This window comes from Equus przewalskii, chromosome 12 (assembly GCF_037783145.1).
Source record: "Equus przewalskii isolate Varuska chromosome 12, EquPr2, whole genome shotgun sequence".
Taxonomy (NCBI): Eukaryota; Metazoa; Chordata; class Mammalia; order Perissodactyla; family Equidae; genus Equus; species Equus przewalskii.
Window position 1 is genome coordinate 10188463 of NC_091842.1, and position 14355 is coordinate 10202817.

General features: G+C 61.3%; 2 protein-coding genes across 3 annotated transcripts; one reads left to right on the top strand and one right to left on the bottom strand.

The window, feature by feature from the left end:
* Positions 1-1331: 1331 nt before the first annotated feature.
* Positions 1332-7103, bottom strand: ALKBH4 (alkB homolog 4, lysine demethylase). The gene is made up of 3 exons (XM_070568933.1): positions 7038-7103; positions 4867-5064; positions 1332-1919 (listed from the first exon to the last, which is right to left on the bottom strand). Exons 1-3 carry the CDS (start codon positions 7101-7103, stop codon positions 1332-1334), a joined length of 852 nt encoding a protein of 283 aa, XP_070425034.1.
* Positions 6778-14180, top strand: LRWD1 (leucine rich repeats and WD repeat domain containing 1). 2 transcript variants are annotated; one of them, XM_008521259.2, is made up of 15 exons: positions 6778-7627; positions 8138-8372; positions 8488-8604; positions 9046-9186; positions 9440-9544; positions 9815-9928; positions 10007-10121; positions 10329-10438; positions 10646-10853; positions 11368-11440; positions 11539-11679; positions 13182-13270; positions 13459-13614; positions 13706-13818; positions 13917-14180. In XM_008521259.2, exons 1-15 carry the CDS (start codon positions 7131-7133, stop codon positions 14055-14057), a joined length of 2355 nt encoding a protein of 784 aa, XP_008519481.2. In that variant the 5' UTR covers positions 6778-7130; the 3' UTR covers positions 14058-14180. The 2 variants fall into 2 exon arrangements, with proteins under 2 accessions (XP_008519481.2, XP_070422493.1); XM_070566392.1 differs by lacking the exon at positions 8488-8604 and having other exon boundaries at positions 7404-7627.
* The last annotated feature ends 175 nt before the right edge of the window (positions 14181-14355 follow it).

Consider the following 14355-nt stretch of genomic DNA (forward strand, 5'->3'; position numbering starts at 1 on the left):
CAGAGCATATTGCAGGCTCCAAGCAGCAGAGCGGGCTGCTCCAAGGCCCAGCCTGTGAGGGCAGCGGCTCCCCGCTGGCCCCAGTGGAACAGGCAGCCCGCAAGCCTGCTTGGCTGCGCAGATGCAGCAGGATCGCTGGAGCTCCACCCAGCCTTGCATCCGAATGGGACCTGGAGCCGGAGCTAGAGGGCTTGCATGGAGGTCACAGTACCTGGGAGGAAGCTGTCCTCAGCCCTCCTGCTCCGAGCAAGCTGACCCAGGGAGCGGCAGTCAAGGTGGCTGGGAGCCCAGCACCCCCGCACCGGCAGCTGGGCTCCCTCAGCCACTAGAAGCCCAAGCAGCCTCTCCACTGGGTCTGTGCAGGGTTCCCCAGCCCGAGCCAGTGGCCTGGCAGCCGCGATGCCACTCTGCAGATAGTGCACAGTGGTCAGCGGCTCCCCTACCCTGACAGCTCTCAGAAAGTTCCAGAGTGACTGTGAAGACCAGTGCTGACGTGAAGCTTTCTGGGCTGTGATGGGGCCCTGCTCCCCAGAGTTTGGCTCCCAGCATGTGGCCAGTGAGCCGAGTGTACTTTGTCATAGAAGCAGCAGGAAAGAGGGCTGGCCATGCAAGCCAGGGCCCACGCCATCGCCCTCAGCCTCCACGACCTGCTCCCCACCTGGCCGCAGGTGCATCAGGACAGCCACCCATCCAGAAAGTGCCAGAAAGTGAAGCACTTTGTGCTGTCCTGGGAGCTGAAGAGATGTTCCCCTCCCCCCCAACTTTTTAACAGTATTGTGGGGGCGGGGGGGTACCCGACTCTCAGGAGAGAGTTCCCTGTCCTCATGGATCTCGCACCCCCAGGGTCAGGCACAACCAAGCAGAGCCTGACTCAGAAGCTCTCACCCGCCCTGAAGTCTGAAACAATAAAAACCTCAGATCATCTGCCAGTTCCGTTCTCCAATCCAACACGCTACCCAAATGACAGGACCACAGGTGGGACGTTGGAAAACCGTGTTAGAGGCAGATAAAGGAGAGGGTTTTAAGTGGTGCCAATGATTTTTAAGCTCAAATTATGCCACTGCCCTCAAAATGTGACAAATTAAATAACTCGAACAAGTGGCCATGGTGCAGGTCAAAGGGGACTGACCTGAGAGACCCATCAAAACCAGTGCCCAGGCAGGGTTCCCACTGCCGTGGCCTCAGGGGGTCGTGCAGTCTCCTCTCTAAACCCAGTGAGCTGGGAAGAAAGGCCCCAGTGCCGGGCTCCCCCTCAGCCCTGGCACGTGGTCAACTCTGGCGCCGGTGGCCCCGGCCACACCCTGCGCCAGCTCCTGTCCCTGGCAGGCGGCTCACATGGGCCTCCCTTGGAAGGAGAGAGAGATTTGCAGGAGCTCCTGCCCCAGTTCTTGCTGCTTCCCGCCAGGACAGAACTCAGCCGACAGCTCCCTGAAGGTGGCACACACGCGGCGGGCCTGGATGTGTCGCCGGTGGATGGCGTGCTTCCACTGGTGGCGCGCGGCTCCCGTGAGCACGAGCAGAGAGCGGCAGGGCAAGGGCACGGCCACCTCCACCTCCTGGCACAGGACGGACCTGCTGGGGGCCATCACACCTTCCACCAAGGCCTCTGGGAAGCCCGACGGGGCCAAGCAGAGCAGCAGGCTGCCGGGCGCCTCCCGGGACATGGAGAGCACCGTGGGGGACAGGAGGTTGAGGCTCACCAGCCGCTCCCCCCACAGCCAGGCGTCGTCCAGGTGGGGGTCAATGGCCGAGCCGCGCTCCGGGCAGTAGTCCAGGTTGCACTGCTCCACAGGCCGGAAGTCCTCCAGGATGGGGTAGAGGCCCATCCTCCGCACCACCTCCCGGCTGAAGCTGGGGAGGCCTCTGAAGCCAGCGGTCTTTAGCTTCTGCTTCCGAAAGTTGACTTTGGGGCCGTAGTCCTGAAGGACGAGGACAAGAAAGAAGTGGAGAAACGTGTGAGTTTACAGAAACAGGATCACAGACCAGGTAGGAAGAATTCAATGACAGCGACCAAGACAAGCAAAAATTCCTGACTTCGTGGATCTGACATTCTAGCAGGAAGAGGCCAACACCAAGGAGGTGTAAATAAACGGCCAACAGCAGACAGCAGTAAATGCTAAGGAGAAAAATAAAGCAGCGAAGGGGGATAGGAAGTGTCGAGGGGATGTCCTAGCCCAGGTACTGCAGAAAGCAGAGCCGAGACAAGGCCCGTGGGCAGGCGGCCTGTTCCAGGACATGATGCAAAGGAGTAAGGATCTGGGAAGGATGAGCAGCGAGGGCGGGAAAGCCAACCCAAGGCAGCAGCATTGCCGGTCAGCGCCGGGCACAACTGGGGTTCAGAACCACGAGGGCAAAGAGAGCACATGACTCAGAGTTCCACTCCTAGCTACACACCCAAAGGAACTGGAAACAGGCGTCTACACAGCAACTTGCACATGAACGTTCACAGCGGCACTATTCACAACAGGCAAAAAGTGGAAACAACCCAAGTGTCCACCAACGGATGAATGGATGAACGACGCACTTCTGCACAGTGGAATATCGCTCGGCCCGAGAAAGCAGTGAGGCGCTGATGCAGCGCCAAAGTGATGAGCCCTGAAGACGTCACGCTAACTGAAAGACACCAGACGCAAGGGTCACGTCTTATATACTCGCGTTTATGTGAAACGTCCAGGACAGGCAAGTCCACAGAGACAGAAGGCGGATCAGTGGCTGCTGGGGAACAGAGGAGTGGGGAGTGACTGCCAATGGATTATCACCACCTTTGGGGTGATGAAAATGTTCTGGAACCAGGTAGTGGTGATGGTTGCACAATATGGTGAATATACTAAAAATCAAACCACTGAATTGTGCCCTTGAAGTGGGTCGATTTCATGGTAGGTAGCCGCTTTCTAAAAAACAAAAACACATCAGAGAGGAGCCTTCTGGAACACAACTCAGATTTGTAGGCTGAGCGATGAAAGAGAGGAGCGTTTATCCGCAGACTCCTGCCCCCTCGGGTGCCCCTCCTGTGGAGGGGGGCTCCGCCCGGTGGAAATGTCCTGGCCCCCCCAGGCTCTGCAGGTCGCAGAGTGCCGGGGCGAGGCAGCTCCTGCAGGCCACCCCTTGTGGCAGCAGGCAGAAGCCTGAGATGGAGTGCAGGGCGTAGAGGAGCAAAGCCCGAGTATTTAAGGAACACTGAGGAGGCTGGGTGACTGCCCTAGGCGACACGCTGAGAGCAGAAGTAGACACGAAGGGTGGGCTGGCGGCCAGTGCAGGGCCTTCCAGGGCCCTGTAAGGACTCTGCCTTTGGGCTGAGAGGGGAGGCTCTGCAGGCTCTGTGACAGAGCGGTGACTCGACTGGACAGGACATCAGCAGGTTCACTTTTCTCTCTACTGAAGCTGACCGCAAAGGGCGAGGGCTGCTGCGGGAAGCTCCTGCACTGGGGGTGGCGATGGGGGGGGTGTGTTCTCAGATTCGGGGTATGTTTGAAGGAAGAAAGAGCTGACAGGAACTACCAAGGAGAGACAGAGAGAAATCTGGAAAGACCCATGGCTTCCGGCCTGAGCAGGTGGAAGATGGAGCTGGCTGAGATGGGGACCCTGAGGGGCTGCAGCTGGGGACAAGGAGCCAGAGCCCGGTGCAGGGTGTGACCAAGAGAGAAGCCTGGGTGGGAGGTACGAACATGGGTGTCCCGAATACGCCAACAGCGTGCGCAGCCTCGCGCAGAGCAGCCAAGGAGCGTCCACAGAAGGGAGAGAAGAGCCCCAAGGACCGAGCCTGCAGATGGGCTGGGTTTAGGGCATGGAGGTCAGCAGTGGACGCGGGTTTTGAGAGGGTTAAGGGAGGAGAGGAATTGAAGAGATCCAAGAGCTCTTGCGAAGTTGTGCTCCAGAGACAAGAGAGATGGAGCTCACCGGTAGGCTGGTGGAAAAGACCCAGCTGAGGCAAATCTGATCTCGAGGAGAGAGAGGGGAACAACGCTGGACAGTGTCTTCCGAGCGGGAGGGGACAGCATCCAGCTGGCCAGGGGCTCAGGTAAGGGGAACAGTGTCGGCACAGCACAGGCAGCTGTGTTCTCAGGGAGGCCCGGTCGTCAGCGGAGTGGGGAGTGAAAAGAGAAGGTGTGGAAGGAGAGCAGCAGAGTGAACGAGCCGGGGTGAGGGCGGTGTGACTGCCGGAGCAGGAAAGGCCCAGCTCGAGGTAGAGAGCAGAGCTGGGGAGCCCCGCCAGCAAGCCTCAAGTGGGTGCCCAGGGGCGGGGTGGGGCTGGACTCAACCAGGGCTGTGGGTGAGGGCAAAGAGTACAACAAATGGAAGTGACAGTGTAACTGGCCATGGTATGGAAGTTGGTGAGGAAAGCCGACGGGCCGGGGAGGCAAAGAGAAAGGCAGCCTGATGGCTGGCTCGAGGTCCTTGGGGAGTGGAGGATCGCTGGAGCCCAGGAACGGAGGGAGGAGGGAGCTGTGACCCCCGACACAGGGAAAGTGCAGGATGTGGAGGCCCGATCAGCAGAACAGGTGCGAGGAGACGACAGTGATGGGGAGAGAATTTCAGACAGGAAGGCACCTGGTAGCCTTCAAGAAACCCTCCTCGATCCTTAACCCGACCATGACCGTGACAGTCACCAGCACCAGGCCAGCTAGAGAAAGGCGCGGAAAGAGCTGAGCGGCTGTCTGCTTTAGATCCCCCTTGACAAGGCACACCACTCAGCAGCCCTGCCCACCGTGCTCTGAGGTCAGGGGGCTTGCCCCTCGATGGCCCTGGGGGCCGAGGGGTGTGGCTGAGGAGGAGAGCACTGAGAGGGAGGTGAGCAAAGAGGCTCCGGACAAGGAGTCTGGAGGGGCCCAGCGGGGCGACCGTCCTCCCAGCTCTGGGCCCGCCTACCTGCTTCCTCCGTCCAGACTGTGAGGGCTTCCAGGGCTCCCGGTCCATGAGCTGCACCATCTCGGCCTCCTCCTCCCGGGTCACGAAGTCCTCTATCACCGTCACACCCGGGAAGGGGAAGGCCCAGCCTTCGAAGTCAGACTCCTCGGCCCCCACGGCCCAGCCAGTGTCAGAGTAGTAAATGAAACGGTGTGTTTTCTGCACAAGAAAGAAGAGGTCCTGGAGCCACTGGAGCCCTGCCTCAGCACACGGGTGCCCCTGAGGCCCCTCGCGAGCAGCCCCTGCCGGATGGGTCATCCTTCCCCGAAGCCACTTTGGAAGGCAGCTGGAGTCCAGAAGGAGGCAGAACCTCCTGGGAAGGGCCCTAAGCCCTCTCCTTTTTCACTTTCCTCATAACAAGGAAGAGCATCTGCATGATCATGTTTCACTCTCCAATTTACAGATGAGGCTCAGCAAAGTTAAGGAACTAGCCCGAGGCTGCACAGCCAGGAAGCAGCCTCAGATTCCACACTGTTGCCCCCTGGCAGTGGCTGTGGCTGTGGGGCATCTTCTGTCCTTCCAGCCTCTGAGGATTAAAGTGTGTGAAAGCATTCTGCCTAGACCAGGAGTTCGAGAAATATGCTACCCCTAAAGCTGAGGCTCCGGGGCTGCCCAGGGAGGGAGCGGCACACGCTGGGAGGCTGGAGGGGAGAAGCCCTTTCCAGCCGAGGCGGGGACGTTTCTGGGGCCTGCCCTATGCTGTGGCAGCCACAGGCGCTGCCTCAATTTCCCTTCGAGAAAGATCAGAATTTGCCAGTCCTCCTCGAGGAGTGCCAGCCTAACGACCTCCTGCCACAGGGCCTTCAGGACCTGCCTCAGGTTTCAAGGGGGGCCATCCTCGTCCTGGGCAGCCCCTGCCAGTGGTTCTGTCCAACACGGGACTCCCTAATGGGCAGTCTTTGCTCGGGAGCTTCCGGCTGGGCTGGCTGTGACTGTCAGATCTACAGGCAGTCTGGGGTCCTCCCTGCCCAGTGAATTCTGCTTCCTCCCCTTTATGTTCCATAGGCATTGCTACCACCCCACCCCATCCTGAACCACCACGTTCTCTCTCCTGGCACCTCACACGGGACACGCTGGACATTTCACTTGTCCCCCAGCCATCAGGTTGGGAAGGTGCTACCCCCACAGAGCCTGTGTCTCCGCACCCATAGCCACGGCACTGTTCAGACTTTTGGCTTTTTTTTTGGGGGGGGGGGGGGTGAAGAAGATTGGCCCTGAGCTAACATCTGTACCAATCTTCCTCTATTTTGTATATAGGATGCTGCCCAGCATGGCTTGATGAGCAGTGCCATGTACACCCAGGATCCGAACCCGTGAACTTAACTGCTATTTAAAGTTTTTAATTGTGGTAAAGTAGCACATTCTGTTTATCCATTCATCTGTCAATGGACACTAGAGTTGCTTCCACCTTTTAGCTGTTGGCATAGTGCTGCTACGGACATGGGTTTGCAAGTATCTCTTCCAGACCCCGCTGTCAGTATCTTTCGGGTATCTACCCAGAAGTGGAAGGGCTGGACCGTAGGTAATTCTGCTCGTAATTTTCTGAGGAACTGCTAAACTGATCCCACAGGACCTTCCAAGCTCTTACCAGGAACACTGCCACAGTTTCTTGTCTGGCTTCCCAGCCTCCACACCTTCCTGTCCGCCCCACCCCTCCCACGATCTTTCCCAAATTCACTTGCAACTTCCTTTAAAACCCTCAGGAGTTCTCCACAGCCTCAGGACCAGTGCAGCCTTGCCAGGCCCCGGCGACCGTGTCACCCCCTCACCGGAAGCATCACGCCGTCTGAGCACACGCACCTCCCCCAGGCCTTTGCCCAAGCAGTCCCCCCGCTGGAACGTCCTTGCGCAGCTCAAAGGCTCTGAGTCCTTTTTGGTTAATTAATTGCATTAATTTCCTCCTTGCCCATTTCCGTCCAAGGCCTTCTGGGGCCCTCTGCCCTGGTTTTCGGACCCCCTTCTCGTTCCGTGTCGTGTCCCCGAGGGCCCGTGAAGCTCCAAGCCCCAGATACAGGGGGCGACATGAAGGTTTGCTGTCAGACTACCCCGCAGCCCCAGAGGCGCGCTGTGGTCGGACTGCACCCGCGTCCCAGCCCCTTCCCGACTCCAAGCCTCCTCCTCAAAGCCCTCACCTCCTCTCCCCGCAACGCCCCACCGCGAGGGCCCCTGACACCGTTCGATCTGGGGCCCGTCTTCATGGCCAACCTGGGCCTCAGTTTCCCCATATGAAGAGCGGAGCCGCGGGCGCGGCTCCTCTCCCAGACCTCACCTGCGGTGGGTGCTGCCAGGGCGGGTCCCCTCCGCGCTGCCGCTCGCAGATCAGACAGGTCCGGATGCCCTTGCAGCCGCATTCCCGAAGGACCTCGGGGGCTGCCACTGCCGCAGCCGCCATCGCCGCGTCCTGGCGCGCAAGGCGCAGGCGCGGAGCCGCGGGCCGGGGGGCCGCTGGGAGTTGTAGTCCGCGCGCAAGGGCGCGAGGTCCGCAGGGCACGAGGTCCGCGGGCTGCTTCCTTCCGGTCGTCTCTGCCACCAGGCTCGCGCGGCGCCACCTCCTGGGCTCGCGCGGCGCCACCGACGGGAGAAGCGGGCTCGGCCGCCGCTGGTGCCGCCGATCGGGCCCGCGCGGGCCGCGCCTCCTCGCCATGGGCCCCCTCTCAGCGCGGCTGCTGATGCAGCGGGGGCGACCCAAGAGCGACCGGCTGGGCAAGATCCGGAGCCTGGAGTAAGAGGCGGGCCGGGGATGACTGGGGGTCCGCGGCGCCGAGGCCACACAGCCCGCCTCCCGGGCTGTGGTCGCCGGGCGGGCGGGAAGAAGGGCGGGGACCCTTGCCGACTCCCTGCCCTGCCCCGTAACGGCTCTCTCGGTTCGGCGAACTCTCCTAATCGCTGGGGCCAAACGCCGTCCTCTCGTTACGAGATGGGCCGAGCTGGCTCCAAGTGGCCTTTCCCCTGAAGAAGGCCCGGGCTGCTGGGGAGTCTTGCAGAAAGAGTACTGAGCAACCTGTTGCGACAATTACAGAGGAGCGCCCCCAGAGAGTCAGGAAAAGCATCCTGAGCGGGCCATGCTGCCCGAGTTCTAAGATTTAAAAAAAGCGGGATGTTGGGGAGAGGCTGTGCATGCGCAAGAGAGGCCAGGTGAAAACGCCTTCGGAGGCCCCTGGGCTGCCAGAGGCGGGGCGAGGAGGCCCGCCTGCCCCTGAGCCCTCCTGGTCTGCCCCTCATCTCACCCCAGCCTGTCAGGGCTGAAGCTGCTCTCTGAGCACTTGGACCCCAAGCTCCTGAGCCGCCTGACACAGCTGCAAGAGCTGGACCTCTCCAACAACCAACTGGAGACGCTGCCTGCCAACCTGGGCCTGTCCCACCTGCGCATCCTCCGCTGCGCCAACAACCAGCTGGGGGACGTCACTACCTTGTGCCAGTTCCCACAGCTCGAGGAGCTCAGCCTAGAGGGCAACCCCTTCCTGACAGTACGTGGGGGACCCCCAGCCCCATGCCCAGGGCCAGCATTCTGTTGGGCTCGGGCTCAGCAGCCCCTGAGCCTGGGGCTAGGCACCCCCAAGCCACTCCTTCTTCATCCCCCAGGTCAGTGACAATCTGAAAGTCTCGTTTCTCCTGCCCAAGCTCCGTAAGGTCAATGGCAAGGATGCTTCCTCCACTTCCTCTCAGGTGGAGAGCCTGAACCGGGAGCTGACCAGCAGGGTGAGGGAGCTGGGAGGGGTCTGGGCCTTGGGAGGAGTCGGGGACCTTGGGGATGGGGTGACAGAAGTGCACATTTGGAGGACTCTTGGGGGTAACAGAGGCTCTTCGCCCCTTAGCCCCTGGCCTGATGTGCCGCTCTGAGCCTGGCTGTGGTGTTTGGCCTCTTGTGCTTGGAGGTCGTGCCCTCCCGTGTGCAGGCCGGGGCCCCGCAGGGGAGGCTGAGACGCCGTCACAGTGCCTTTACCCTGGGCCAGCCCCTCCTCCTGGGGCTGGTACTCGTGTGTGTTGCTTAGGCTTGTTCAGCCTGCAGCTGAGAAGGCTGTGGTTTGCAGGAGACAGGGAGGTGGAGACAGCTGTGCCCGTGAGGTTGGAGGCAGAGGTGCCGTGAAGGGTCCGGGAGAGCTGGGGTGGGCTGGGCCTGAATCTGGTGCCTGGTGTCAGGTCACAGCTCACTGGGAGAAGTTCATGGCTACACTGAGCCCAGAGGAGGAGGCGGAGAAGGCCCAGGAGGACTTTGTGAGGTCTGCCATCAGGGATGTCCGCTATGGGCCCGAGTCCCTCAGCGAGTTCACCCAGTGGCGGGTATGTCCTCACCCCACTGTGCTGGGGGTCATTTCTCCCAGCTCCTTGCTGGCTTCCGTGCCCTGAGCTTCCCTGGAGGTCTCTGGCCATGAGGGGCAGTGGGGACCAAGGCGGGTCAGGGAAGGCAGCCCTATGGGCTGGAAAGGGCCTTTCCTGCCTTGGGAAGCACAAGCTCCCGCTGTCCAGGCATCTGGGGAGGGGCTGGGGGCCCCCAGGACTATGCTCAGCTCCCTGATGGCCTGGCCCCATCCAGGTGCGGATGATCTCTGAGGAACTGGTGGCCTCTAGTGGGATTCAGGTACATGAGGCAGACAGCCTGGAGAGGCCCTCAAAAGCCACAGCTGCCCAGGAGCCCAGGGTGAGTGTGGTTCCATGCATCTCCCCGGGCTCCTAGGGCCTGCCTTGCCCTTCCTGCCTAGGGAGGCTGCAGGGAAGAGGGGGCCCAGGAAATGAGCCGGGAGACAGTCTCTGATGCCTATGCTAGTTCCCTCTGACCCTGGACTGGCCCTTGTCTCCCACACCATGGAGGGTGCAGTCCAGCCTGTGATGGGGAGGAGGAAAGCCTGGACGGATGAGCTCATGGTCACCAGGCCCTCAGCCCGCCCCTGGCCCCCTGCCCCCTCCACAGGCCAAGCCAGGTGCCTTGAAACGGCCGGATGATGTCCCACTCAACCTCTCTCCCAACAAGCGGGTGTGCACCGCCCCGGTGGAGGGCAGCCCCGTGGGCTCTGATGACAGCCAGGTAACCTAGCAAGGTGGCAGGGAGCATGTGGTGGGGAGCTAGGGCTGGGGCTGCCATGACCCCACTCTGCCCCCACAGCCTGCCCCGAAGCTGGAGCCCCTGCACTTCCTACAATGCCACAGCAAGAACAACAGCCCTCGGGACCTGGAGACGCAGCTCTGGGCCTGCGCCTTTGAGCCGGCTTGGGAGGAGGGTACATGCATGGTGGGCAGGCAGGGACAGGGCGGGGGCCACAGGGAACAAGAAGGGAACCTAGGAATGCCGCCTGGAGGGGGCCGCCTGCGTGGATGGGGAATCTGGAGGAACAGAGAGCTTAAAAGTATTGTCAAGGCCAGGAAGAGGGAGCTGCAGAGGGGAACTTTACAGAAAATGTTTTTACTAGGCTGACCCCCCAAAACAGGGCATGTAGGGGCCACATCCCAGACTGTGGCCACGTGTGGCGGGGAGGCTGTGTGTGTGATAGACTGCCAGACGGGCATCGTACTGCACAAGTACAAGGCGCCAGGCGAGGTGAGTGCCAGGGCCTGCTCCTGCAGGGTGGCAGGCAGAGCCTTGACTCCTGGGGGCGGGAGTGTTGTCTTGGGGGTCCAGGCTCGGCCTCCTATGCACCAGGTGACCTTTTCTTTGCTGCTGGGCCTCAGTTTCCCAGCCTATCCTGCATGCCTGTGCACACACGCAGCTCTGCCCCTCGGTGACCATGCCCCCTCTCCCCCTAAGGAGTTCTTCTCCGTGGCCTGGACAGCCCTGATGGTGGTCACTCAGGCAGGCCACAAGAAGCGCTGGAGCGTGCTGGCGGCTGCAGGCCTGCGGGGGCTGGTCCGGCTGCTGCACGTGCGTGCCGGCTTCTGCTGCGGGGTCATCCGGGCCCACAAGAAGGCCATCGCCACCCTCTGCTTCAGCCCCACCCACGAGACCCACCTCTTCAGTAAGACCCTCTCCCCATCCCCCCGGGGCTCCCCAGCACCCCCGTCCTGCAGCCCAGTGCCTCAGTGCTCCCTGGGATGGTGGGAGCTCATGTGGCTGGTGGGCCTCACACTGGGCTGCGAGATCGGCTCTGTCTGTGGTGGGACCAACGTGGCTTCACGGACAACTGACTGGGCTTCGGACCCTGCTTTTCCTCCTGCTCTGTGGCCTTGGAGCTTTCCAGCAAGCTGAGCCACTCTGTCTGACCCGGGTGATACCCCTGGCCCTCAGGAGTGGTGAGCCCAACAAGGGTGTTGTGTGAGCAGAGGCCTCCAAAAGATGGCTGCCTGGCGTGGGGTGCATTAGGTTAGAGCGGGACAGGGACTGTAGGTCCTTGAGTTCTCTGTCTCTCAGCCATGGCCCTTCCTCCCGCCCTGGAGGGTTGGCCTTGGGACCATGGTCTCAGCCTGGGATATAGCCTGCGGGAGGGAGCAGGGCCCTCAGGGCCACCCGTCCTCTTCCCGTCGCCCCTTCAGCGGCCTCCTATGACAAGCGGATCATCCTCTGGGACATTGGGGTGCCCAACCACGACTACGAATTCCAGGCCAGGTGATGCTTGGGGGGAGGGCTGGGGGGAGGGAATGGCTGCTAGGGTGAGCAGACCCCTGGGCCCATGGGCTCATGCTGTCTCTCTCATGTGCCGGCAGCCAGCTGCTCACGCTCGATACCACCTCCATCCCCCTGCGTCTCTGCCCAGTGGCCTCCTGCCCAGATGCCTACCTGCTGGCTGGCTGTGAGGGTGGCTGCTGCTGCTGGGATGTGCGGCTGGACCAGCCTCAGAAGAGGAGGTGAGGCCAGGCGGGGATGCCTTGAAAGCCAAGCCTCTGAGCCAGGTGGCTGCCGGTCCAGATGTCCGACCCCAGGCACACCTGCCAGGGGTGGTGCCCAAACCACATGCCCCATCCCACCTCCTCCTAGTCTCTCGAGGAAACGCCCAAGTGACCCATTCCTTCCCTGGTGTTGGGCTGGGGACTGGGCTGTGATCACCTCCCCTTCAACCTGGGGCTTCACCAACCCCAGGTCCTGCCACCCCCCCAGCAGAGTGACCTTTCTCTGTCCTAGCATAATTTTCTCATCTGTAAAGTGGGGACAGCAACTTGCATCCCAGGACTAATGGAGGACAAGAGAGATGTGTCTAGACAAGGATGAGGCCCTGGGAAGGCCAGGGTGAGGCCTGTGGCCCATCTGTACCACCCAGAAGGCCTGAGATGGCTTGGCATAGGGTCCCTGCCCTCGTGGGGCCCACAGCCTAGTCAGGGAGACAGGCCTTAAACAAAGGTGGCCACTTCAAACCCCACAAAGCTACAAAGGAAAGAGAATCAGGTCTCGGTCTGAGAGGGGGACAGGGAGGCCAGTGGGCCTCTGCAGAAGGACTGGTGGTAGACAGATGGGTTCTCAGGCTCCCAGTGTCCCCTGCAAGGGCATCAGGCAGGCACAGGGAAGGGAACGTGCTCACACAGAGGGAACAGCATGTGCCAAGGGCCGGTGGCGGCGAGAGCTGGCTGACCACCGAAGACTGGCCATGGAAGTCTGGCCACAGCTTGGAAAATTGGAGGAAATGGCACAAGATGAGGTGGCAGGGTTACCTGGGCCAGGGTAGGCTGGTGACGTAGCTGCTTGGGAGGGAAGGAGGGCAGGTCTCCACACAGGCTGTGGCTGTTGTCCAGCCATGTGTTGGCGGTGGCCCTGGGCCTGCCCCCTCCCTGCCCACCCACGTCTGCCTGGTCTCCAGCCCTGTGTGTGGCCTTCCTCCTGCATCTCAGACGCATCTGCTTCTCATGGTTGCTACTTGCTTGCCTTTCTGGCTCCAGGTGGCCTCTCAGGACTCCAGGCTGCTGCTGCATGGCCTCTCCAAGCAGTGTGACCCCACACACAGTCTCAGCTTGGAAACATTCAGCAGCTACTCCCACTGTCCTCAGGCTCCAAATCTCCCCTCCGGTCCCCAGTGCTCAGCTGCTTGGCAAACTCCTGCTCATCTGTCACTCAGTCCCAGAGACACTGCCTCTTTCCAGAACCTTTCCTGGCCACACAGCCCACTCCCATCCTGGAAGCAGCAGCCCCTCATGCTTCTGAGTTCCCAGCACCTGGGACTCAGTAGCCTGAGGTGCTGGCTCCCACGTCCAGGGCAGAGCGGAACCCCTCTAAGGCCCGGGAGGGGTCTCTCTGGTTGCATCTGTTGACCTTTGCACAGGGCAGAGCCCAGAGTAGGTCCCTGGCAGCCACTTGAGTGGATGAGCAGCTTTTACAAAATGTGTAAGGAGTAGCCCACCAGCGTCTTCTGCCGCCGCAGGGTGTGTGACGTGGAGTTCGTCTTCGAGGGCTCCGAGGCATCTCGACGGCGAGTGGACGGGCTGGCGTTTGTGAATGACGATGTCGTGGGTGAGTGGGCCTGACTCAGAACAGCCTGGCCTCCTGGGACCCACATGGGCCCTGGTAAGGCCTTCATGGGTCACTTCTCCCTGGCCTGGGGTTTAGGTTTGAAGGCTTCAGAGGGGTCCCCACTGTGGGACAGGAAGTGACTGGAGAGGGGGCCCCCCCAGGCACAGTTCTCTATTCTCCCCGCACAGCCTCCAAGGGGAATGGCCTGGGTACCATCTGCCTATGGAGCTGGAGCCAGACGTGGCTGGGCCGAGGAAGCCAGTCCACGGTGGCAGTAGTGGTCCTGGCTCGGCTGCAGTGGTCCCACACTGAGTTGGCTTACTTCTCACTCAGCGCCTGTCCTGGTGAGCCCACCCGCACCGTCCCACCTGCCACCTTTTGGAGCTCTGCCCACCCCCTGCCCCACCTGAGATTCCACTCTCTGTGTCCTGGCAGATGAAGGGATTGTGCTCTGTGGGGACGAGGAGGGCAACGTGTGGGTCTACGACATCAAGCGCATCCTGACGCAGCAGCCTCTGCCACTGGCAGCCCCGCAGGCGCCCACGCAGGTATGCACAGCTCACTCCCACCGCCCTGCCGGGGCCTGGTGCAGGACAAGGGCCCGGTGTCTAGGAAGCCGGAGCCCAGCCCCCTCTCCTCCCACCAGATCCTTAAGTGGCCCCAGCCCCGGGCCCTCGGGCAGGCGGTGACGAAGACCATGGTGAACACAGTGGTGGCCAACCCCACCTTTACCTACCTCACCGCTCTGACGGACTCCAACATCGTGGCCATCTGGAGGAAACACTAGCCTTGAGCACAAGCTCCTGCCTCTACGCAGAGGCCCATGGACACAACTTAACTTATTCAGCTTTTGCTAATGACAGGGAGCTTTTCACAGTTGACTATTTTTATTAAACTCTACTGGGGTAGAGAAGCCTGTGGTGAGCCGTTTGTGGGCCCGTCTGCTCCTCCTACTTTGAGTGACAGGCAGAGCTGGCAGCTGAGGCTTCCAGAGCAGAGACTCACGGAAGTCCACAGGTTTTCCGTCCCCTTCTGCTCAAGACCACCTCCTCCCGGGTTCCCAGTTGTCCAGAATGAGCTTGTTC

What these genes read in the sequence shown, in the direction of transcription:
- ALKBH4 (XM_070568933.1), bottom strand. Translation starts at nt 7,103, where the DNA reads ATGAAGACGGGCCCCAGATCGAACGGTGTCAGGGGCCCTCGCGGTGGG. An exon ending in GGGCGTTGCGGGGAGAGGAG is followed by an intron (nt 5,065 to 7,037) that starts GTGAGGGCTTTG and finishes TTTCTTGTGCAG; the next exon opens with AAAACACACCGTTTCATTTA. An exon ending in AGTCTGGACGGAGGAAGCAG is followed by an intron (nt 1,920 to 4,866) that starts GTAGGCGGGCCC and finishes CTCGTCCTTCAG; the next exon opens with GACTACGGCCCCAAAGTCAA.
- LRWD1 (XM_008521259.2), top strand. Translation starts at nt 7,131, where the DNA reads ATGAAGAGCGGAGCCGCGGGCGCGGCTCCTCTCCCAGACCTCACCTGC. An exon ending in TGGGCTCTGATGACAGCCAG is followed by an intron (nt 9,929 to 10,006) that starts GTAACCTAGCAA and finishes CTGCCCCCACAG; the next exon opens with CCTGCCCCGAAGCTGGAGCC. An exon ending in AGTACAAGGCGCCAGGCGAG is followed by an intron (nt 10,439 to 10,645) that starts GTGAGTGCCAGG and finishes TCTCCCCCTAAG; the next exon opens with GAGTTCTTCTCCGTGGCCTG.